The 25,535-nt window shown below is 42.5% G+C and overlaps 1 protein-coding gene across 3 annotated transcripts; it reads right to left on the minus strand.

Moving 5' to 3' along the window:
- Positions 1-3,199: 3,199 nt before the first annotated feature.
- ciz1a (cdkn1a interacting zinc finger protein 1a) lies at positions 3,200-25,111 on the minus strand. Of its 3 annotated transcripts, none has more exons than XM_037533169.1 (16): positions 24,987-25,111; positions 22,343-22,571; positions 20,205-20,329; positions 18,286-18,452; positions 16,767-16,860; positions 16,562-16,649; positions 15,750-15,826; positions 14,395-14,471; positions 14,098-14,304; positions 12,776-12,906; positions 11,321-11,414; positions 11,053-11,166; positions 10,828-10,950; positions 9,919-9,997; positions 9,706-9,827; positions 3,200-6,527 (listed from the first exon to the last, which is right to left on the minus strand). In XM_037533169.1, the coding sequence occupies exons 2-16, from the start codon at positions 22,510-22,512 to the stop codon at positions 6,096-6,098; spliced, it is 2,100 nt and encodes a 699-aa protein (XP_037389066.1). In that variant the 5' UTR covers positions 22,513-22,571; positions 24,987-25,111; the 3' UTR covers positions 3,200-6,095. The 3 variants fall into 3 exon arrangements, with proteins under 3 accessions (XP_037389066.1, XP_037389064.1, XP_037389065.1); XM_037533167.1 differs by having other exon boundaries at positions 14,098-14,307; XM_037533168.1 differs by lacking the exon at positions 24,987-25,111 and adding an exon at positions 24,899-24,968 and having other exon boundaries at positions 14,098-14,307.
- Positions 25,112-25,535: the final 424 nt, after the last annotated feature.

The following is a 25,535-nucleotide window of genomic DNA, read 5'->3' on the forward strand; positions in this document are numbered from 1 at the left end:
CTACATAAATTATTGAGAATGCCAACATGAGCTCACCGTTTACACGGTCCTCATCCCTGAATTCAATCCTTCAGGAAATATTCCACTACAATTCGCTTTGTAGTGCAGAAAAAAGAGATGAACTACACCTTTTGATGCATCTCGCTGATCTTTCACAAACTGACCACCACGTGGTGGCGCGCCGCTTCACCACGCTTCAAAAGCCACTCCATTCGCTACAATTAGCTCCAATTTCAAAAACCCTAAACCTGCCTAAACCCGAACTGTGAAGAATTTTCTATCGTGCTTCACCGTTGGAACTCCAGTTTAGTTGAAGACTGGACTTAATCCATGTTCTGTCCTGTAGTTTACCTGGTTTTCATTGCAGCTGTGTCTTATGTTTGTTCTTTGAATGCAGAATAATCTGAATATGGCTTTTAGGCCTTTAAGGCTGCGTTCGCATTACAAGCCTCGTCGCTCAAATCCGATCCCTCTGACACGACGGTTCTCACTCGTTCAGGTAAGTGATAAATCAGTCATTAATGTGACGAACCGGCTCCTGAACTGACCCTCATGAGCTCCTCCTCCTCAGTAACGTCACGTGACTGAATCACTGCATCATCAGCACAAACTAACGAGCAGAACGAGCTTCGCTGAGAAGATCATTAACTCTGATCAGCTCTCCGCTTCATTATTAGAGCCAGACGGAGGAGGAGAAGGTGAGATGAGCTGCTTTTCCACCGTTTACAGGCTTTACCGTCTGTTCGGTGCTGTTGTCATGGTAACGCTGAACGATGGCGCAGCGCAGTGGGGGGAAAAAAGCAGATGAATCCCGATCTGAGCGTCACATTAAGGTCACGGCCACGGATCGGATCTGTATCTGATCTAGGACCACACAGAAAAGTGACTCAGATCAGATGTGTGTCCACACAGCCCTGAAAACATCAGATCTGAGTCCTATTAGGGCAAAAAAAATTGGATTTGGACCGTAGGCTAAGGCTTTGTTTCGCACAGCAGGTAAAAGTGGCCCAAATCCAAATCTCAGATGTGAACAGGGAGGAATCTGACGTCTTCAACTCTGATTTGAGACACTTTCATACGTGGTACTGAAGTTTGATACGTATCCAATATGCAGCAAGTGAGCACACTTGCCCGGAGCGGTGGGCAGCCCTATCCACGGCACCCGGGGAGCAGGTGGGGGTCAGGTGTCTTGCTCAAGGACACCTCAGTTATGTATTGTCGGTGCTGGGGATCGAACCGGCGACCTTCCGGTCACAGGGCCGGTTCCCTGACCTCCAGCCCACGAATTTTCACTGTGTGAAAGAAGCCTAAATAAAGGCTTTATGCTTAAGAATAAAGCAAATTTAGCCAATCAGCAACCGACAGGTAAGACACAATTACCATTAATGGCGATTCTACATTAAAAGTACTATTCTTGACACGTGTACCTGTTTGACTGTATGCATTCTTAAGTCCCCAGGCGGTTTGGTGCCACCGCCAGACTAAACATACATCTATATGCCCGTTCAGTTTTTCCAGTGTATAGTTTTGAGATGCAAATTAAAAACAAAAGTCATATAAAACAATAAAGCACAATAAGTGAAAAAAGGAAGAAGAAAAACAAAAGCATCACATCCAACATCATCCACACAGCTAATGCCAAAGAGGATGCGAAAACATCAAAGCTTCTCAAGCACCTCTGTCCTCTGTACAAAACCGCACTAAAATCAGTGTTTCGCCCTCACGCAGCTATAAAAAAAAAAAAAAATCTATATTTCACGACCTCCAAAAGTGACATGTCCTGTCAAAGGATCTGGATTTATATCTGCACAAATGGCAACTGCTACCAACATTTCAGCACTTCAATGGTTCAAAGAAATATGTATTGGAAAAAGGAAAAAAAAAAAAAAAAAAAAAAAGGAAACTGAATTTGCTTGAAGTTTGACCCGAAACGGGTTCTGGGGTTCCGGTGAACACAGAATTAGAAGAGGTGCACCGACTTGTGTAGAAACAAAACTGAAAACTTCTGCGCAACTTTCCTCTTTAAAGTTACGAGTCCCACCTTTTCAGCGAAGCCCGAAATAATCACACTGACATTTCCTTGTTTGTTCTACTCGCCAAACACGATATTCAGGGTCAATTTTCAGAGAACCAGGTTGGGTTAGCCATCCTTTACACTTCCTCACGCCAGAGCTGAACACAAAATGCTGGGTGGACCATGTCGGCGTCGTTTTTTTACCCCCTGGTTCTGCCGAAAAGCGGAGCCGAATGTTAAGGTTACTCAACTGACTCGATCAGTCTGAGAATTAATGACTAAAAGGAAACGAGCACGTCAGAATTCCCCTCGTCAAATCCACTTTTACAGAGCAGCGCAGTCCTAGACACGGCTGAAGAAAGACAAACGGCATGGTCATATAATCAACTAAGCTACCAACAATAACAACAATAACAACAACAGCAACAGCAGCAACAGCAGCAGGACTAAGATGGGCCCAGAACGATGGCGGAGAACCCGACTATGAATGGGTGGAACGCTTACAAAGGATTTAACAAGTATCGAGTTTCTTAGGCTGTAACCTAAATATTGTTCGTTGGAACAGCATGCGTACAAAAGCTCATTAAAGAGTGCTGGCTTTGTGTGATCCTGCTAGAACTAACCTGAATGTTCAGTCGCTTCCGTTTAACCCCAGAACACTCTGGTCTAGCGAGGCCGTCCTCTGAACCCCGCCTGCCCACGTCCCTTTCATTACAGTGACGGACTCCAGATCCCCCTAGGCTAATTCAGTGGAATAACGCTCGACATCTATGGTGAGTATTGTTTTAACTAGACCGAGTCTAGCCACCTCCAGTGATGCCACTGCATTTCTACTGCGGCCTACTTGCACGAGGTACACAGTAAAATCACGTCGCTCATACAGTCGAATGCAAAAGTTTGAACACCCCCAGTGAAGAGACGTTGTGTTGACTTTATAAGTGAAAATAAGTCACATGTGGCTTTTTTCTGCACAATTTCCATCACTGAATATCGTTGCTGTCGGAAGAAAACCTCCATCTCCATTTCTGGCATTTTCAGTTTTTGACCTAATTTGAAAGTGTCTGTTATTCTTTACATTGTTTGTAAATTTTGTGATGAATGGCCTAAAAGAAATGACCCAAAATGACATGGGAAAAATTCTGGTTCCATTGACTTGCATTGAAAGTGAAGTATGTTTTTTCCTTCTTTTGTAAAGTTACTATTTTGGAGATACGAGGTTTTCGTTCGACAGCAGCGCTATATTTGGTGTGTGTGTGTGTGTGTGTGGGGGGGGGTTAAATACATAGGCAGGCATATACTGTGCAATTTTAGAAATCTTTGGTGACTCCCACTGCACGCTTGAATCGCCCATTGTGTTTGATGATCAAAGCCTGCGATTTAGGTGCTCACGCTGTATGAAAACACTCGGTCCGACTGATACAACGCGCCATGGGTGCACGTGAAACGCAGCCCCTACAGACCGTCTGTCTATAATAAAGCGGTTTCATTCAATTTCACTCAGATGTCCTCATCAAAACACTGGCTGAATATCACTGGCTCCCTGCTTCCTAACTAGTACACCACAGTAAAATAGCTGCTCCTGCACCCATAAAGGGCATCACACGTCTAATAAACAGCCTTCTGTGACTCAGCCATGTGTGCGCAGTTCCCTACCGGACTAATTTTGGTGGAGAAGCCAGATTCAGCCTGTGATAAACCGCTACACCAGCTTGCCACACTGTGCACTGAAGGCAGCTCTACTAAGACAAACGTTATTTATTTATACCTCGCAATTCAAACGGAGCAAAGTCGGCGTACACGACGCTGGTGCTGCAAACGTGGACTTCACTGCCTCCGTGTGGGAGCGGTGGTTGTGACTGGGTGTGGATTTTGGGAGCGACTTGTTCGTGAGGCTGCTCACACTGTGAGAAGAGTGACCAAAAATTTCTGATGTGTAGAAATTCATCTGATCATCCCGACTGCTCAATCGGAGCTCGTTTGGGCAGTTAACCGGGCATCGTTTATCCTCTCAAACTCCACGGCAAATGACGGGGCTGAAATTCAGATTGATCATGAAATTCAATCGGCTCCAAACAAACTTAAAAACGGCTTAAAAACGGGCTAAAATTGCACAGCGCATGCCCGGCTTTACACGTGCCGTAACTGTCGCTCAGGCCACATTTTAGGCTTTATTTCTACCCTTGCTATGTTCAATTTACCAAACAAACGGCAACTGTGTATTAAAATGTGCCGAAATGTGTTCTGTAGATGATGCGTTCACTTACTTTCACTTAGAAAATCAAAAACATGTAAAACAACAAATTAGGTAATTGGACCAGGGTGCCCAAACTTTTGCATACAACTGTGCAAAAGTTCAAAAGCGCCTGAGAATTTTTTATAAAGCTATTTATCAAGGCAGTAAGCATTTGATTGGAAATAAACACTAATTTTAAAATCAATACTAATGCAGTAAGGGGTGATGTGTCACTGCACTAGCTGAACCATTTCCAATCACAGCCTAGTATTTGTAACTACCACCTGAATTAAATCACATGTGCTGCTGACGTAATTTAACAAATCAATTTAATATTCTATTAACTAGCTCACAAGATAACTACTTTTTTTTTATCAATAAATTCTTGTTTATTTTCAACTGTATTTATTCTAATATTATACTGCTTTTACCGGCTGAAATACACTGCCCAGATAAATGGCTTTGCTTAGGTGCCCAAGGCTGGCTTTACATGGTGAACTTTTCATGCATCTTTAGTTGCCCGAAAACTACATGAAACCTAACTGCAGTCGAGCTGCAGAGAGTAAAGCGTCGTGCAACTCACTTGAAACTCCACCGCAACAGTTGCAGGCAGCTCAGCTTCGCCAAACAACTTCCATTAAACATCCGATTCAAATCAGGTGATCTCACGTCGACTGGTTTCCCCAGATCGAGTGGTTTGTTGGGTGACTCAAGGTTGGTAGTTTTTTGTTAGTTAACATAAATATGAGCTTCTCAAAGCTTGACGTCTGATTCATCTGGGTTACAGAAGTGGAGACAGACGCAATCCACAATGAACTGACAGCAGAAAAAAAATAAAACGTACAAAAGATGACCAATTTTAAAATCCAAGTTGTACCTACAGATGAAGAACAGCACGGTGCTAATTTGGCTAAACAGCGGAGCAACTGAGAAAGTTGCATGCAACTTTGCTTTTTAATTGTTTCATGTAACTGTCCAGGGCGCCGAAACGATTTTGCATGAAAGTTTGAAAAGATAAAACCAGCCTAAGACTTTTGCACAGCACTGTCTGAACCAACTCATCCCAGAAGAGGACATCACTGTGGACTTCACTACGTACGGCCGTGGTGAATCTGGTGTTGTCTAGCCTGAAGTCAATGACCGAGAGCAGCGTTCCACCATCTATCCCATCGTGAATCGCCTGAGTGCTCTGAAACTAAAGCCAAGCAAAAACTGTTCTCTGAGCCAGTGGACAAAAGGAGAGCAGCAGTTTAAAATGAATGACCGGGTTGGGGCAGTGAGGGTTGCCTCCCTTGCAATTTCTTACCTCACAGCACCCGAACACAAGAGGAGTTTTCCTGGGAAAGAGCTGAATGCGATTAAGACGTCGATTTTTAAAATATAGTACCTTGACACTTTTTTTTGTTTTGCTTTTTTTTTTTCCTTACAAAACCACTTTTTTTAAATTATGATTTTTTAAAAAAAACGCTTGTTTGAGAGTTGCTACATTCTAAGTCACTACAAGCTTGTGCAGAATCGAGAGTGGAAACTTTCTTTTTGTGCAACTTTCTTTTGAAAAGTTACCGTTATGCCTTGTCCCACGTTTGACTGCCTGAAAGAAGAAACAATTACTATGACCTACACGGTTAGTTCTGTGGGGAAAACACCTATAAAAAAGGCCGAGTGAAAGAAAGACCTACTCTATCGGGATTGTCCTGGCTTTCTGCTGTTTTAGCTGAAGAGGTACACTGCAGGGGTTGGGTAAACTGGAGATCGAATCAAGTTCCCTCTCTCCCTCACACTAGATAGCAGCTCAGTCCTCTATTTCCCTCTCCCTCGCTCTCTTTCCATTCCAGAGCCCACACTGCCTCAGCGTCGTCTTCCTCCTTTCCCTCTTTTCTTTGCAGAAGATCTGCCGCGCCCTCTGCTGGCCTTTCCCTCTGGCACGCTGCTCGGAACGTCATCATCTTCCTCCGGCTCCTCCGTAGCCGTCTCCTCCTTCTCGTCTCGAGGCTGGCTGGGTGGTTCAGCCACAGACTGCTGGCGTGGGGAAGGTGGTCTGCTGCTGCTGTTGCTTGTGCTGCTGCTGCTGGTGGTGGTAATGCTTCCCTGATGAGTAGTAGCTGGTTCGCCGGAACTCACTGGAGCTAGTCTACTGTTCTTGATGGCAGGGTCACTTAAAGAGGAGCTACTGGGAGCCTGTCCGGCCTGGGGGTCTGCATTTTTAGTGGGATGGTCCGCTGAGCTGCCGCAGACTGACTCTACCGTCGAGCCCTCCTGGAGCTTTAAGGCCTTGTATTTCTGTAATAGACAAGTACCAATAGTGAATTTACGAATCGCAGGTCCATCACTGCTTAGGCTATAGATTATATTATACTGTTACATATTATAATCAATCAATCAATCAATCAAATCAACCATTATTTAAACTCGGAATATATTGAGGGAGACCCTCATTTACAATGTAGCCGAGCAATACAGGAATCAGGGACTGAGAACCTGTACAGAAAGAAAAAAAAAAAAAAAAAAAAAACAAATAATGGAAATAATAATCATAACAGTAAAATTTTATAATGAGGTAGCCAAAAATAAAATAAAATAAAATTAAACGATTAAAATTACAATATAGCAACTCAAGTAACAGATGAAATAAGGATATAATAAATAAAAACAAATCAATGAAATAAAACAAATAGATGTAAGACAATGAATTGATAATGATAAAAGAAATAAAAAGAATGATAAAAAGTAAAAAAAATAAAAAGTACAAAAGTAAAAAATGGCTAAAAACGCACCAAAAACCACATTAAAAGTTAAAAATCAAAGAGCAGTTGCAGGCTGTGTGGAGGTGGTCGGAGATTCAAAGGTTAAAATGTTCACGTTTCAATGGCAACATAAACAATATATTAAAAATTACATCCTTCAGTTTAGTTTTTATTTATTTATTTTATTTTTAACCCAAAATGACAAATTTGATGGATTACATGAATTTCTTGATTCGCCCAAACACCCAAAGCACATCTGAGGATATGAAAAGCACATAAATAAACTGACTGGATAGGAGGGCCCATTTGCATACTGCAGCTTTTTGTGATTTAAATGCCTGTGTTAGTTTTGATTAATAACAATGAATGATTTCACACTATTATTGCACACTGACCATCAAAAACCACCACCCCCACCACTACAACACGACCATCAAAAATAAAACCATTTCCACAGCACAAACTCTTAATACTCAATACTCAAATACTTTTGTTCAAACCAATGGCATGAATAAACATCCATATGCGCTGGGAGACGCATGATCCTTACAGTCCTTTCAGTGTGTTTATATATCAGCTGAAGTCCTCTAGTCCTTCATCAGTGGTCTGTTTAAACTACATGACTTTTACCCTGATTCTCCGTCTGGCTGAGTCCGTGCTGGTCGGCTCTAGTCAGATTTTTAGGTCAAGTAGTGTGAGACAGACTTTTGGCCTCACGATTGCACTTCAGATCAGTCGGAGTTTATCAAACCTTTGATTTTTTTTTACGACCCGACTCCGAGTGTAATCGAGTGTAAGCTGGTCAACAAATCAATCTGAATGGATTCCTGCAACAGCCAATGAAAACAGAGCACAAAGGAAGAAAAGGCAGCAAGTAAAGCAAAAATGGGCAAAAAGTCTCTCACGTGTGGAGCGAAGCTTTTTAATGAGCTTTGAGTTTAAGGCACAATCAAGTTTATATACATTTTAAAATGAGGTAAACTTAAAAATACCAACTGATCACATTTTTAAATTCACGAGTCCCACTTAAACGTGTTTACCTACTGCGTCTGCGGTAAACGGCAGAGAAAACAGCAGCAGCAGCTTCATGTTTGTTTATTTGGAGTTCATGCAGGTTCAGTGAGCTCTGCTCGGGTTCAGCAGCAGATTAACACCCGATCCCTAATCGTTTAGTGTGTGATCCCCTACATCTGCCAAAACCAGGCGCCCAGTCTTTTACAATCTGTTCGGACTTTAAGTCGCGTAGTGGATCCAAAGCTTTAGTTCTCTTCAACATTTGACCCACCACAAGCCTCTTCTTTTTTTGGGCACAACCATCCAATTTAGAGACGTCCTAATTCTTTTTTTTGTTAAAACCTCAGTCCTTTAATATTGTGAATCAACCAATACCGATTCCAATATGCTACATATGTTTTAACATACATCGATCAGGCATATTTCTGCGCTCACTGTCCACTTTATCAGCTCCACTTACTGTATAGCTGCACTCTGTAGTTCTACAGTTACAGACTGTAGTCCATCTGTTTCTAATACTCTGTTACCCTGTTCTTCAGTGGTCAGGACCCCCATGGACCCTCACAGAGCAGGTACTATTTGGGTGGTGGGTCATTCTCAGCACTGCAGCAACACTGACACGGTGGTGGTGTGTTAGTGTGTGTTGCGCTGGTCTGAGTGGATCAGACACAGCAGTGCTTCTGGAGTTTTTAAACACCTCAGTGTCGCTGCTGGACTGAGAACAGTCCACCAACCAAAAATATCCAGCCAACAGCGTCTTGTGGGCAGCGGCCTGTGACCACTGATGAAGGACTAGAGGACGACCAACACAAACTGTGCAGCAGCAGATGAGCTGTCGTCTCTGACTTTACATCTACAAGGTGGACCGACAAGGTAGGAGCGTCTAATAGAGTGGACAGTGAGTGGACACAGAGGAGCTGATAAAGTGGACAATGAGCGCAGAATCAGTGCATCATGATCAGTGTATAATGTAGCTGCACATTTTAGGGAGAAGTGTGTTACTCTGCCAATTAACACTACAATAAATGTCGTATCTAGTGTGCATGTACATCACGGAGGACCTTCTTTACTGATATTTTTGTTACTTTTTCCAAAATGATGTCTTCAAAATGCCTGTTATGCACCATAATGTCTTTAGTATTGATTTATGACTAAATCTGACCTGCCTGGTCATTTGTCTCGGCTTTTGAATGTGCTGATTCTGAGAGATTCAGAAGCGGCTCAGTCGTTAAAGCAGTCAGTTTTATTTTTAACCGGACAACTCAAATGTAAAATACATTGCCAGAGTTTATTAGTATGTGGTGTCAGTGGTCGCTCGCGCCAATCTGCAGAAAACAGGCTCTAGGTGTTTTAGTTGCACAGTCACTCTCACTGCTGCAGGTTGTGCATACTATCTGGTCATGACACCTCTATGGCAATGAAGTTGACAGAGTGCAAAAACAAAAGCAGGTTAATTTTAGCCGAGATCTGATGTACTGAGGTCCCAGGACCGGAGATTGCTAAACGTAACAGCCAAAAATATAAGCAAAGATATTTTCAGAGATTTCATGAATTAATTTTTTTCTAATCTATTGCATGACTTTATAAAAGCTGGATCCAAGGGAACCCTGTACCAGTCAACTTGATGATTGATGACCTGTATAGTTTGGATATCTGTATATTCAGACAACCACATCTATCCTTAATTGTCTAAGGCCTACCTTCATATTCTGAAAGTGCTGGAGCGTCTTGCAATGAGTGTGTCGTGCTGATGTCTCGAAATGGTAAAACTGGTTACACAGTCGGCACAGAAACCCAGCCACGGGAATCACAAAGCTGGAACCTTGGAGAAAATACAGGTAGACGATTTAAGGTATTTGAACAAAATCTTATCCATGTGTGAAACACATAAAAACGAGGAACGTTCTCCTTACCATATACCGTGTCTGCGTCAAACTCCTCCTCCTCGGTCATGTCCTCCAGCGTAACTTCCATCTGCACAGGCAGCCCTTCCTGCAAGCGTGAGAACCACCAGAACACCTCATTTGTCTCTGCTGATGCTAATACACGTTCATTTTCCCCACTGCATCTATCAATTTTTTTTGCCATTTACACGTCCACTGGAAAACACAAGCTCACAACTGACGTCATCTGATCAAATAAAACCATCCCAGCACTTCTTTTCCAGACATGTGTCTTGATAGGTTGCCTGCAGTTTGACTGTAGGCCAGTTTACCAGGTCTACACATCACCACATTCATACTGGATCATCTATAAAACTGAGGATGTAATGATTTCCATGCAATATCAGAACACAATGGTTTAAATGGACACTTACTTATTGTAACTTAAGTTTAGTGTCAGAATCAGCAAATATTTTGCACATTTGTTCTTTTGTGACATGTTAATGTTATTTCAATGTTGGGAAGTTGAAGATATAGACTATATAATTTGTAAGGTTTTAAATGAGGCAGGTCAGCTCTAAGTTTCATTAAATTCTAGTGTACTAAAGAGAAGTTCACAAAAGAAAAGCTTTTTGCCATCTTCTATTTGTAAGGACATAAATTTGGAGATCTGTATAAATCAAGGCATTTTTAATACAAAAAAATATTGAAAATTTGTATATATATATATATATATATATATATATATATATATATATATATATATATATATATAGAGAGAGAGAGAGAGAGAGAGGGATGTAATGATGTTTATCTCAGTACAAGTAGGAGTGATATTCAATCCAGTGTGCCCAGCGTTTGACAAATCTACCAGTTTGGAGTTGATGAGGACACATCCATGTAGAAAGTTTAGCTGTAAAACTTGCAGATTTCCCCTACCTGACCATTTTCTTCATCAGGCCTTTCCTCCTCATCGCTGTCCACACCTTCTTCGTCTGCTCCAACGGCATAAGCCTCTAAACTCAGGTCCTCCAGACGGTCTTCCCCTGTCTCTTTCCACATCTATGCCAAAAATAAGAGTCAAAAACAAAAAAAACTTCTTAAACAGCCACCAGTGGAAACCACCACGAAGACCAATTCGGTGCTACAGAGTTTGAACTGTACCTGCTCCATGCGCTGCCTGTGCTCAGTGGACTGCATGTGTTCGACAAACTCTCTAGACATTCTGAACTGCTGCTTACAGACCGTGCACGTGGGGTTAGAGGAACGGCTACAGATCTGCAGCGAAAAAAGATCAAATGAAAGTTAGAGAAAGTCACTAGTCTCTATTTCTGTCGCTACACTGACATTATTTTTTATATGGGTGAATAAGCTTGCATTAAACAAAGGACTAATGTCCTCTACAGATGCTTGCCAGCATATTACACTGTACCTTGTGCTCCCTGGTCTTGCGATGGTCCATGACATTAGTAGTGAAGTGGGTCTGGCAGGTGGCGCACCACCTCTGCAGGCCTGGTCTTTTCTCTCTGCAGTATAACACATACACACCTTTAGAGTCATTACACAGCTGCAAGGCAACTTAACAAAGATGCAATCTCTTAAAACCTAACAGCTGATATGTGGGCACACAGTTTTACTTGCTCTTATAAAATACTTCAGATACATATCAGGATGTTTAAAAATATTTAATTCTTTTCAATAATTCAAATACAGTTTACAGTTTTCATCACTGCTCTTAAGCGAGAGCATTCCACCACACCGCTATGTTAAGTCTTACAGAGTGAAACTGAAGTTTCCACTTTGCTTTTGTCAAGTTCTCCTATGCTAATGTTATCAATACTACTGACATCACATTTCTTATGCACTTTGGTAATGAAAAATTTAAGGCACCATAGAAGCTGGAAATAATGTTGATGAAGGAAGCCATCAGTGGAACTAGAAAAGCTGTCTGAACGGGAGGGCTACAGCGGACGAGTCAAAGCACGAGCAGCTGGGCCAAAGGCCACATATGAGGTAAACCTGGGACTAAACATGGTTCAAAATGGTCAAATTAGCAAAATGTGTTCACATTAAATAAATAAATAAATTTTAATTTTGCATAAACACACACACACTCAATATACATGTATATCGCTGTTGTCTGAAGAAAACCTTGTATCTCCATTTTTTTTATGTTTTTCAGTTCTTGACATAATTTGAAAAAGGCTGTGGCTCTTTACATTGTGTGTAAATTTAATGATGAATTTAATGAAGAAAAGGCCCAAAATTACTTGGAAAAAAGCTCTGGTTCCATTGACTTACATTAAAAATAAAGCACACTTTTTCCTTGTGCTCTAAAAGTTTTCAAGTTTAACCATTTCAGAATTACAAGGTTTTCTTCGGACAACAGCAAGACACACACACACACACACACACACACACACTATACACACATTATATATATATATATATATATATATATATATATATATATATATATATATATATATATATATATATATATATATATATATATATATATATAGCTGTTGTCAGTTTTTGACATCATCTAAAAATACCTGTTACCCTTCACATAGTGTGTACATTTCATGATGAATGGACCAAAAGAAACGACCCAAAATGACTTCGAAAAAAATTTCTTTAAAATTAAAGTGCGTTTTTTCCTTCTCCTGTAAAGTTCCCATTTTGGAGATACAAGGTTTTCTTCTGACAACAGCTCTCTCTCTCTCTCTCTATATATATATAGATCTATATCTATATCTCTATATCTATATCTAAAAATATAGTTATATATTTTTAGTTTTATAGGTTTTGGGCCACTATGATAAGAAAACACCGTTTTACAATATTCCACAGACAGTAGAAACTAATTTTCGGCTCAGCTTACCCGTCCTTGCGAGCCCCTTGCAGAGACTCCTGTACACGAGGCAGCAGCGTGACGAGGCAGGCGTTACTCATGTGCTGTATCTCCATCATTCTCTGCTGGTGGGCCAGTCCATTCATATGGCTCTGAAAATTCTGTGCACACAAACAAACATACACAAACTTTTCATCCAGGTCCATAACATAAAATACATCACGAACAGGCCCAAATTTCATCAAATGCATTGGTCAGTCAGTGACCAGGTAAAACATCTAGGCAACCGAATACTAAGACCCAATCCCAATTCACCCCTCTGTTCTGGGTGTTCATGTTGGGGGGGTAGGGTGTCCCAACTTTTGTTGAGATAGAGGGGGTAGGGTGAAGTGTTTAGGCTACATGGCCCTCCAAACGGAGGTTTTTCCAGACACTCCAAACGGAGATTCACGAGAAAAAAAGAAAAACCGGCAAGACGGAGCACAAGAGAACAAAGAAACCCACAAATAGCTAGCTAACTTTCCCGTTCCACCTTAAATAGTCCCAGCAGTTCTGACGCCTGAGGCGCCAGAATGTAACTGCTGCAGCCTTTAAGGTGGAAGAGGAAAAGTCAAACAAGAATCTGGTGAATCTGCTTCTTATCACCAAAGAATTAGTGGTGGGTGGTGATAAATAATTAAACCCCCTCTTTGAAAACAAATGACAGGCTAAATGTTCCCAGCAGTGAGGAGCTGAACATTCCCCTTTTCTGCTATCACTGAAAACGGGCTGCAATGTTTTTTTCAGTTTATTTTATTTTTTTATTTATTTGAGGGTCCCATTACATAAAGCAAGATTTCAAACACTAGGGTGACGCTCGAAAATAAGCGGTAGGGGTAAAGGAGAAGAAACGGGATTGGGCCCAAGACAACAGTCAATAAACCAATAATATACCAACCAGATAATCAACAAAGAAGCTGAACTGCAAATTCTGATCAATGTTTAAAACCAGGGAAGGGTTCAAATAAACTTTTTCAAGCAAGTTTAAACTGTCCTGAACAAATCAAACACAAACCTCTTAATCAAAAATAGTAACTGAACAGATTTTCCTGAAAAATAGTAAGAAGTATCCCATCACTGAGGTCAACTTCCCCGGTCAGACAAGGCATTTTTACCATTGCTGTCCCGACTTCACGTTTCACTTATGCCAGGCAATCAAACATCGTTTAATACTGAACTTTGCATCAATAGAACAACTCATTACAGCATTTACACAGGCATTAAATGTCCAATCAATACGGATTTAGTCCGTGTTTTCATTTCCTCTCCAAAAAACGGGAGACGGCACTAATGCTCGTGTCTGAGGACCAAACCTGTTGGTTGTGACAGGTGATGTTGCAGATGTAGCAGTAGAATCTGTTGGAGGTTTCTCCTCCTGTTTCTCTGGTCTCCTCATTGACATCACTTGACCCCACAGGGTCCTCCTTGCCATCAGCCTCCGTCTCCGAGCCTGCAGGCTCAGACTGACCTGGACTGTTCTGCTGCTGCGTGTCTTTGAGTAAAGATTCAGATTCTTCTACCTGCTGTGGCAAGAGGAGAGGAGTCAGGAGTCAATCGGTACCTCACATTTTCCTCCACAGTATTTAGCTAAATGTACTTGGCTCGCCAACCTCAGCTGCTCTGCTCTGCTCCACCGCCTCCGCTGCCTCTGACCTGGCCACGGTCCCGTCTTCCTCTACTATGCAGTCTGAAACAAAGAGGTCATTTACATTTTATTTTAACCTCTTCAACTCCTTGAGACCACCGGTGGCTCCAAAACGCACTTTGTCCTGTTCTTCATAACGTTCATGTTCCATAAGCTCCATTCAGAAGCTGGGCGTCGTGTGAGGCTGTAGCTCTTCTCTCCAGTCTAATAGACGGTGACGACATTTTAAACCCTTATAATAAAAGAAGCTGAACTTTGTTTTTCTACTGAAAGTCGACCCGTTTTTCCCCAAATCTGGGCTCTAAACTATAAACAGACGGCGTCTCTTCAGTGATCTGCTCTGGAAACATCACTTGTAGAAAACAACACAAAGAGCGTCTGAGATTTTTGGCTTTCAGCAGTAAATTGTGAGCATATAGTGAAATGTGGAGATCATAAAACACACATTCTGTTAATTTGAATTTGCCTTATGATTTGGTCACGTAAATTCAGATGGGGGGGGGGATATATATACACTCACACACACACCCTGGTGATTAAGAACAGACTGACAACAGGAGTGCAGAAGTGCACCGAAGCATCATGATGCATCAGTGTGAACATGGTGAAGCAATATTAAATTATGTATTTTCCAAAAAAGTTGGGACACTAAATGATGTAATTGGTCTCCTCACATCCCAGACAGGCTGCTGTTAAAATGAGAGGATGCTACACAAAGGCAGACATGGCCCTGTCTTAATTTTGAGATGCGTTGCCACCATAAAGTCCTAAAGCAGTTAATATTTTTCATGAAATGGTAAAATGTCTCACTTTCAGCATCTGATGTGTTCTATGCTCTACTGTGGATAAAATATGGCACTATTAGATTTGCAAATCACTGCATTCTGTCTTTGTTTACATTTTACACAGCACCCAACTTTTATTGGAACTGGGGTTGTACATTCTGGGGCTACATTAAATGTAAAAACATTATAAATGAGCCAAAACAAGCGGCTCTTGTACTGCAAACCGATCATCGAAAGATAACTAGGCCAATTTTAGATCTGTAAAAAAAAAAAAAAAACCTGCCCTATTTATTGTTTTTGTCTATATTATGTAACAGTTCCTTCAGTCACACTGGCGTGTTTTCACTATTTTAATCATTCTGAATCAAATCAAATGGTGGAATTTTAGATTTCATGATGTGATGAATCTTTTCCTTAAAAATCCACTTTTCCTTAGAATCCACTAACATTAGGTAGAAGTGACATAGATGATGGCTAAAAGTACATCCTGCACACCAGGAGGACGATCGGAGTAAGAACATCTGAATCTATGCACCTGCAGTGTTGGGATCTTCAGCAGGGCGATCACACTCAGTACTCCGGGAAGCTTCGGTCTCCACAGGATCATCTGGCCTATGTGACACAACAGACGCCAAAATTAATAAATTAATAGCCGAAACAAAGATGATGCTTTCATTCTGAATTCTCCCGGTTAAAACACATCCAAAACCATCGCCACCAGCCAACCATCACAGCTCTAGTTTTAGGGATGCTGCTCATATCTCCCAAACGGTAACTTCACAGGAGATGGAAAAAACCTACTTTAATTTTAATGGAAGTCAATGGAACCAGAATTTTGCTCCAGTCATTTTGGGTCGTTTCTTTAGGTCCATTCTTCATGAAACGTACAGACAACGTAAAGGATAACAGGCACTTTCACGTTATGCCAAAAACTGAAAAACGACAAAAATGGAGACACCAGGTTTTCTTACGACAACAACAAAATACCAGACAGGAAACTTCTCCGAGAAGCGCTGCTAATCTAAAATAAGATTACCATTCCAACCCGGAGACGTTTGATCAATACAGGCTTAATTACAATTTTGCAGATGTTAAAATGACTGAAGCCTGCATATCAAAAAAATGTTGTAATTAAATTTACATCCACATTGTCTCACATTTACAAAGCACTGATCAAATGTCCAGGCAGATGAGAAACTACTAGAGGAGTACTGAAGAGTGTCTTGATGTTCATAAGACAAATGAAATGCTGAAGAGAACATTTTGGAGGCAGATAAATGGAATTTAACTCTGCAGCGTGCAAGTAATCACTCAATAAAATAAAGTCACGTTAAAAACGTGCTTTACCCTTCTGTTCTCGGTTTCTTCACAGCTGGCTCGTCTGACTGCTGTGTGGATGACTGACTGCTCACATCTGCCACTGCTGCAGCTTCATCTGAAGCAAAATCAATAAGCTTTCTGATTATAGGTCATGAACAAGATGCATTAGGATATGAATGAATGTACAGTGCAGCAGTGCTCAAACTGAAGGAGTAGGCTTGAGTGTGGGTACCTCGGCTGCTGCTTGCCCCTGGCTGGTTGTCCGTGCCCCCCACAGATCTCTGTTCGTTCTCCTGCTTCCTGTCAGGCTGTCGTGACTGGAAGTCCTGCGTGTGCACAGTCAATACAATCACTGCCAGCTCTAGTAATTATAGCACCAAGCAACATATCGCTGTTGTCAGATCAAAACCTCGCATCTCCAAAATTATAACTTAACAGGTAAAGGAAGAAACATGCTTTACTTTTAATGCAAGTAAATGGAACCAAAAATGGATATACTGGGTTTTGTTCTGACAGCAGCGATATTTACACTGATCAGGCATAACATCATGACCACCTCCTTGTTTCTACACTCAGTGTCCACTTTATCAGCTCCACTTACTGTATAGCTGCTCTCTGTAGTTCTACAGTTACAGACTGTAGTCCATCTGTTTCTCTGATACTCTGTTACCCTGTTCTTCAGTGATCAGGACCCCCATGGACCCTCACAGAGTACTATCTGGGTGGTGGGTCATTCTCAGCACTGCAGTAACACTGACGTGGTGGTGTGTTAGTGTGTGTTGTGCTGGTACGAGTAGATCAGACAGCAGTGCTGTGTAAAACATAATCTGATCCTGGTCTGTCCTCTAAAGAGTGCGCGCTTCAGTGCAGCGCCTGGGACTCAGGCTTTGCCTGGGCAGCCTGTATGAAAGCGGTGACCGTTTAACTTTGGCACCGAAATGGACATCAAGGCTTTCCGCGTGGCTCACGCCACACAGTCGCAGAAGCTCCAGGGTGCTTGCGTTTCAGATGCTCATGCATTAACGTAGTGCTGCTGTGAAATGACCTCTGTCTGCATTCGACTTGTTTCTTTGCTTTAGCTTTGCTGAAATGCTCCCTGACTTCTGAAAGTTTCGGTTCTGCTTTTTTGCCTTGCCTCTCTCTCCATCATCATTCAATTAAGTTATTAAGTGATACACAAACGGGGAAATTCCACCTCCGCATTTAACCCATCCGTGAAGTGAAACACCACATACACACTAGTGAACACACACACACTAGGGGGCAGTGAGCACACTTGCCCAGAGCGGTGGGCAGCCCTATCCACGGCGCCCGGGGAGCAGTTGTGGGTTAGGCGTCTTGCTCAAGGACACCTCAGTCATGGACTGTCGGCCCTGGGGATCGACCCGGCAACCTTCCGGTCACAGGGCCGGTTCCCTAACCTCCAGCCCACGACTGCCCCCTCTATATGCTCTTCAATAGCACAAAATGCAGTCGTGCCACTGGAAGTGATGCTGCCTCCAGTAGTGCGATGCCGTTACGTGTCGACACCGAAATTCTAAGTTGAGAAATCTTTATAATCGATTTGTCGATCATGTCGACTAATGCAGCCCCACTCTTAAGACACAGTAACAAAGAGCCCACTTAACTGTAGAGAGGTTAGAAATAGTCATGGAAAAATTTACTGTGGCTGTTTTTGGCACATTAAAACATAAAAGTATAACAATAAAACTACACATTCTGCACTGAGAGATGAACCACTGAGGTCTTACACTGTTGAAATAGCGAGCGTGAGGGTTGAAGTGTCGTGGAGGAAATCCCATGTGCGGAGTTTTAATAGCAACCCCAAGTGGAACAGGGCCTAAGATGGAGGACCTTGAGCCTGCAGCGAAAAACTGCTGGAACTGCTGGCCACCCATGGCAAAGCTCCTCATGTTCCCTGAGGGAGAAAAGGCAGATTTATAGGCTCCATCATATAAAATTCATTCTTACTGCTTAGTCCCATATTCAAATACATTTCTCTATTACAGGCTGGTAAGACGCTCGCCTGTACAGACACTTAACGCAGACACTGCTGAGCAAAGAGCCTTTGCCCCGGTTGGGTTTTGTGATTTATAATGCAGCTCATAAGCCTGTTTATTTCTGCAGCCCTGGAATTTATCATGTGACCTCATGAACCCTCCTCACACACTGACGTTCTCCAAATTTACTGCATGGCTCTATTTGTCTCTTTTATTGTTCATGCGTAAGATTTCAAATGAAACAGATTTCATTTAGAACGCTTAAAGGGCCCATATCCTGGAAAACTGGCTATTCAATGACGCTGCAGTATATAAAGCTTCGATGGACCACTTCAGTCCATATATGGAAACAAAGCTACAAAAACAGGCTGTTTTTAAAATCTTTTCTTTTGTGATGTCAGAAAAACCAACACGTTTACATACACCTGCCAATCATTCACGCTAAAGCTATAAAGGCTACGTTCACATTAACAGCTTAAAGTGGCACAAATCAGATTTTTCGCAATGATGTGACCCAGATCTGGTGTTTTCAGGGCTGTGTGGACACAAATCTGATCTTTTCTAATCCGACCTGTGTCCACGTTATGTGGTCCTAAATTGGATACGGATCCGATTCGTGTACATGTGACCTGAATGTGACACTCAGACTTTTTAGACTGCGTGTGTGCCGTCATTCAGCGTTACCATGACAACAGCTCCGAACAGACGTTACAGCCTGTAAACGGTGGAAAAGCAGCTCGTCTCACCTTTTCCTCCTTCGTCTGGCTCTAATAATGAAGCTGAGAGCTGATCAGAGTTAATGATCTTCTCAGCGAAGCTCGTTCTGCTCGTTAGTTTGTGCTGATGATGCAGTGATTCAGTCACGTGACGTTACTGAGGAGGAGGAGCTCACGAGGGTCAGTTCAGGAGCCGGTTCGTCACATTAATGACTGATTTGAATCATCGTGTCAGACAGATTGGATTTGAGCGAAAAATCTGATTTGAGCAACGAGGCTTGTTATGTGAACGAGTGTTTCAGCCCAAACTGAGGCACAACACAGGCTAGCCAATAACAGCCCACCGACTAAGAGACACAGCAAAAACAGGCTCAAGAGAGGTCCAAAAACAGTCATGTAAAAACGAATAACTGCTATTTTTGGTTCCTAAAACCTCACAAATATTTTAGGTGGAAATATAAAATGTAAGAAAAATGTAGGATATAGGCCCTTTAATTCCCAGCAGGCAAAAAAACCTAATAAATACAATCTGTGCACAAGAGATTTTACATTTTTGGATCCTATTTAAATGAATCAGCCATTTGGGAGGGGGTAAGAAATCTATGCAACAGCTGCACACAAATAATGACCAAAAGCTTTAACAACATTTAGGACCAAAAACATTAACGACATTTAAGAGAAAACCAAAACTTATTTCGGTCACTTTGCTTAATTCAAATGCTTCTAATCAACAGTCCATAAAAAACATGACTTCAAACGTAAACATCTGATTAAAACTCCAATCCAATAAATAACTGCTTATTAAAACAAACACACAAAAAACAAAACACGCCTGCAACTGCGGTTAACCGTCAAAGTAAGGACACTAGACATCACATGACCTTTCTTAAGTCACCACAGGCCCCACACAGCAGCTATATAAAGAAAGCCATGCCTAACACGGACTCAGTTTACCTTGCATCTGCTGCATCAGTAGCGCCCCTTGCAGCATGGGGTTCGGGGCGATGATAGTTTGAGTGGCTGAGCAGAGGTTGACCATACGGGCAGGAGGCGGAGCCGGCGCTGGGACGGCCATGGGCCTGTGAAACATAAGCAGACACTGAGCTGAAGAACAAAGCCTCAACAGTTTTATTAAAGCCCAAATACACTGACAGTGCAATAATACACGTTTATTTACTTTATTAACGTCAGCTTGAATTTAATCTGACAGCATGCTGATTTCAGGAAAAATAGTCCTCTACTCCATCTGTCCATAGGAGTCACTGGTGTTACTGATGGTCATTGGTGTTACATAATAAAGGAAACACCAGAGACGTTTTTAATGAACAATGCATTTTACTAAATAACCGCTACAGAGCATCAAACCGCACGCTCAGTCATAGAACATCCACTAAAATATGGAATTTAATCCATTTGTGTTTAATTTTTTCACAGTGACCTCAGAATAAAGTCGGTCACACCAGTGACGTCAGCTGAAAGCTTCATATGAGATCATGAGCTGAATGAGAGAATCTCTGAGAACTGAGAGACGCAGTGGACTCACCACGAGCTTTTCTCCATAGATCCTCAGAAAACAGGTGAAAGGACATCGAGTGACGTCATCGGTGTGACTTTTCAAAATAAGAGATTCTGTTGCGCAGTAACACCAGTGACACGAGTCCTGGGGGACTTTTATTCTATATTTTATAATATTTATTTGCTGTTTGTTTTCTATATGCCACTTAATTCATATCCATGTAGAGATTATTTTATATAGGTTATATGTCCCCCCCCCTCAAAATATGTCCTCGGCCTTCACACACGACCGCGAGGACGAGCTCTTCTGTGGTGCTTGGAATTCAATATGATTGATTTATAAATCAATGTTGCTAAATTGAGGCTCAAGAAGGCATAATTGTTCAAATAACTAGTTTTATTTTAAAATATGAATAAATTATAATCTAACATGTTTTTCAAGTGTGATATACCTGTAAAAGCCAGGGACACACACAAAAAGGATGTTTCCATAGAATGGCTCAATGACTGCTTTTACAAATACATTCGGAGTGCTAGAGGTCTATCCTAAAGAATTTCTCAAAAATCACAGCTCGTTTTGATTAGACTGTTGTTTTCCTCTTAAAATGACACCCAAGAGAGTCTTACACAGGACGGTAAACATCACCCAGGCATTAAACACACTTACAGAAAAAAAACGTAATATTTATACAGACAAGGAACATTTTAAATATCTAAATTATGGATCAAATTCTAAACTTTTGGAGCAAATTATGGACAGTCAGTACTTAAACATCTCCCAACTACATGTTTCATAGTAAAGAGAACATAATTAGTCAGTTTAATTGGGTTTGGTGCAGCACAGAATGCGACATATTGAATACAAATAATTATTTTCTAAATTTATTCCTGAAATGTACAGTTTTGTCTTTTTTCGAGATGTTTTCTTATTTTACTCGAGCATTAAAATCAGTCAAGTAGTACATCCCTGTGATATATATCCATGACATATTTTATCACCACCCTCTGTGGTGAGGTCCTGGTATTTATTGTATTTTAGCATTTCCCCTTGGTTTGTTTATGAATGCACCAATGCCAGGATGAAGTCCTCGCACGCGCAAGTGTACCTGGCCGGTAATGTGATTCTGACTCTGCCACAGCGGGTGGGATTTTTGAATTTGGACCCAATGAACGGACCACTCAATTCATCCTCGACCCCTACTCTGTTAGAAATAAAGGTATCGTGCACTTACGTTTATTGTTCATGAAGGTTCGAACAATGTAAATGTTCCCTGAGAGGCCCAGCAGTGGTTTTAAGGTCTGATTGTGGAGCTTAAATCAGTTTCTCCAGGTGAAAAGTTGGTATTTGTTCATTTTCATAACTGAATGTTTTAAAACAGAGCAGTAGAATAAAAGCCTGGAGGCGAGGCGAGGCAGGGTGTGGAGTCAGTACAGCTTAGAACAGATCATTTCAGTGGATTATGGTTCAGTTATGTTCCCTGACTGAAGGGACTGAGAGATCCAACCCACTGACAGAAGGGGCACTGCCCCAGTCACAGTTCCATGCCTTTTTCCTGAGAGTGTTAGTAGTGCCTTACCGGCCGCCTGCGTGGTGATGCGGGATGTGGTGGCTGGGTGGAGGCTGAGGAGGCGGCGGAGGGGGCGGCGGAGGAGGCGGGGTCTGCTGCTGGAAAAGCTGCTGCAGCTGCCGCAGGTGCTGGTGGAACTGCTGCTGCTGCTGCTGGTGGTGGTGATGTGGGTTAAACATCTCGACAGGGGTGGTGGTGGCAACCTGGCAAACCGCACAATTCTCAGCCTGGTGGAGTCCTAAATCAGAGATATAAGAGGGTCATGAGTCATTTCATGCAAAGAGAGCAATCTACCAAACCAATACAACCACCGTATACAATATTAGAATAAATGCAAGCAACATAAATACAGTTAACGTCAGAAAATTTTCTTTTCTGTTAAAAACACTGATCAGGTATGGCTCCAGATTTCTCCTCTTGTACTCAAGTCATAACATGGATTTCTTAAATTCCATCAGCAGTGCTCCTGATTCAATCAAATGAAGGACCGATTCACCCAAACAGGTGTCGGACAGTAACTACAGCCAATGCTGTAATATTTTGACTTATGCAAGTTGCTTCGGCCACTAAAGCTGATTGGTTGAGAAGCATTTTTTACAAACACCATCACTCCGCTGAGCTGCCAGCTGTAGGAGACACTCAAGCCGTTAGAACGTTTTTACTTCTTTCTTTGCCACAAACAGAAAACGGACCCTTTTAAGATCACGTTTGACCAGCAGCTGATTCGGTCCGACATGGAAGACGAGATGACACTAAATTCCCAAACTGTCGTCACCACTGAGCAGCTTATCCGTCGGCAGCTGAGACAGAAGAACAGCTGAACAACCTGGAATCAGCCAGAAATGAACCCAACACCATTCGCCAAACTAAACGGGCTGTAAGAAGCTTAATATTAACACTGACCTGTCAAAACTGAGCTGAACCTGATATTGTGGCAGTTTTAAGGCGAGGCTTACAGCGAGTGGGCGGAGCTCGTTACTCTGACATTACTTTTAAATGCCACGTTCACGGCCCAATTTATTCATTTCTTACTTTATTTATTGAACTGTACATAATTTAACTGTATAAAACCAACAGGACACTCGAGGCCGTGCGTCACGGCTGCGTTCGTGAACTATTGCTTAAATTGAGCGCTGCAGTCAGTCCATCCCATCACTTCAGTACGATGGGACTGTACTTCTCAGCGCTACGTGGCACAAAAAAATAAATACGGCTACTGAGATGTGAAGATCAATATGTATTCGAAACTACGGAGAATGAAAATGCTTGCCTAGCCAGGTTCTCTCTTGACATTAGTGCCGAGACACTGATCGAAACCGGATTTTATAAGAGCGCAATTTCGAAATCACAGGTGACGTATTTTTAATTACGGCCTGTACAGTTATCTACGTTGCCTTAAGTGGGGAATGTTAACTAGACGCTGGAGCTCCTGAACTGCCTGTAGAGGAGTTAAGACTAACCAAAAGCAGCTTTTAGAAGCAAACACGCTCCGACGTCACAACCATGACTAACTGGCAGTCTGAGACGGTCATTTACATTTACGGCATTTGGCTGACACTCTTATCCAGAGCGACCTACAGTTTGATCGTTTTACACAGGGAGGCCAAGGCGGTGTTGGGAGTCTTGCCCAAGGACTCTTATTGGTATAGTGTAGGGTGGTTACCCAGGTGGGGGACTGAACCCCAGTCTACAGTGTAGAAGTCAGAGGTGTTAACCACTACACTAACCAACCGTTCAACGGGGAGTGGACGTCCTGGTCCTCTTGGCCAAAACAACAGGCTTGAATTTACAGAAAGAAGTCACGATTCTAGTCCAAGTCGTAATCCAGATCAGAGAAAATCAATTAGCACTTAGATGTTCCCCCCCCACACAAATTGTTGAGCCGACATAACAGCCAAAATAAACTCTGGACGCGTTTCTTCATCAGAGACACGGCGTCAAAACTAACGAAAGTCGCGGCGTCCAGCCTCAAACAAGTCCTTATATAACCCGAGCTCGTTAAAAAGCGTTATTCGTCGGTGAGGCTGCACACTGACCGTGGCAGAGGTCACGGTTGCACTTGTTAGTGAGGTAAAAAGCCTCGTGGACACGCTGATAACGAGATTTTTATTAACCTAAACACCTCCAAAAAGCAAGTGGAAAGCGCTAACCTAGCCACAGCTAACGATTTTAGCCTGCTCGGTAGCTGAGCTAAGCTAGCTTAGCTCCTAAGCGAGTATAGTCTTGATTAACGGGCTACAAAACCACATTAATCTCGATCGTTTCGAGCCAGGTCGGGATTGATAAGTGAAGCTGGCGAGCGAAACGGGCTAACGTGACCATTTAGCCCTGAAAACGGGCAACTAAAACAGAAATAACGCGAAACGAGCCGCCGCAGCAGCCAGCTCGGCTAACGTTAGCTCCCTGGCTAACGCCCCCATGTATTTCCTATGAGACAGGCTAGCGCGATGAGAAACAGCTAAGCTAAGCTAACGGCAACACAACGCCGGCGTTTCTTTCCGAGCGGAGATGAACTGCGTGTCTCAGACACTCGCTCGGAAACAGACGTCCCCCCTCCGCCCTGACCGTCTCTGTGGCTCTGTGCCGCGGCCGAAGACGCTGAGGAAGAGGAGTAAAAGGCTGGAGCTGGCGCTGGAGCCCTGCTGAAACTTGCCTGCTGCTCTTCGCCGTATAAGCGACTGCGCACCTGCTAACGCTAAACACACCGGCTCGGTTCAGATTAGACCGACCGCGGTGCCCCCGGCGTCTCCTCGCCCTCTGCTGCAGCGGAGGCCGACCCGCAGGATCAACGCTGCGTACGCTGTTTGGGTTGTTGCCCGAAGGGGAACTCCACCCGTTTTAAAAAGTTTCGCAGGATTAAGCGGTTAACATGTACACGGTGTCATTCACAGTGGCGGTGATAGGAACCAGACGTCCACCTCTAAAAGCCCCCTCACTGAAGATTATTACATGAAACGCTGCCTCGTGTCTATCGAGACCCGCTTACCCCATGTGTAAATAAAAACAATGCGTGGCCACGAGATCCTAATGCGTGCCCATGAATTAGTAAGGCGTGGGAACGAGACCACAGCTTACTAAGCTGTGACCATCTCATTCCCATGCCATAATAAGTCGTGGCCATGTATTATTTTTATTTATACAGCGTGGGGTACAGAGCCCTGGTGTATAAATGACAATAATGCATGGCCACAACTTATCAACG

The sequence above is a fragment of the Pygocentrus nattereri genome, chromosome 23, assembly GCF_015220715.1.
Source record: "Pygocentrus nattereri isolate fPygNat1 chromosome 23, fPygNat1.pri, whole genome shotgun sequence".
Lineage (NCBI taxonomy): Eukaryota > Metazoa > Chordata > Actinopteri > Characiformes > Serrasalmidae > Pygocentrus > Pygocentrus nattereri.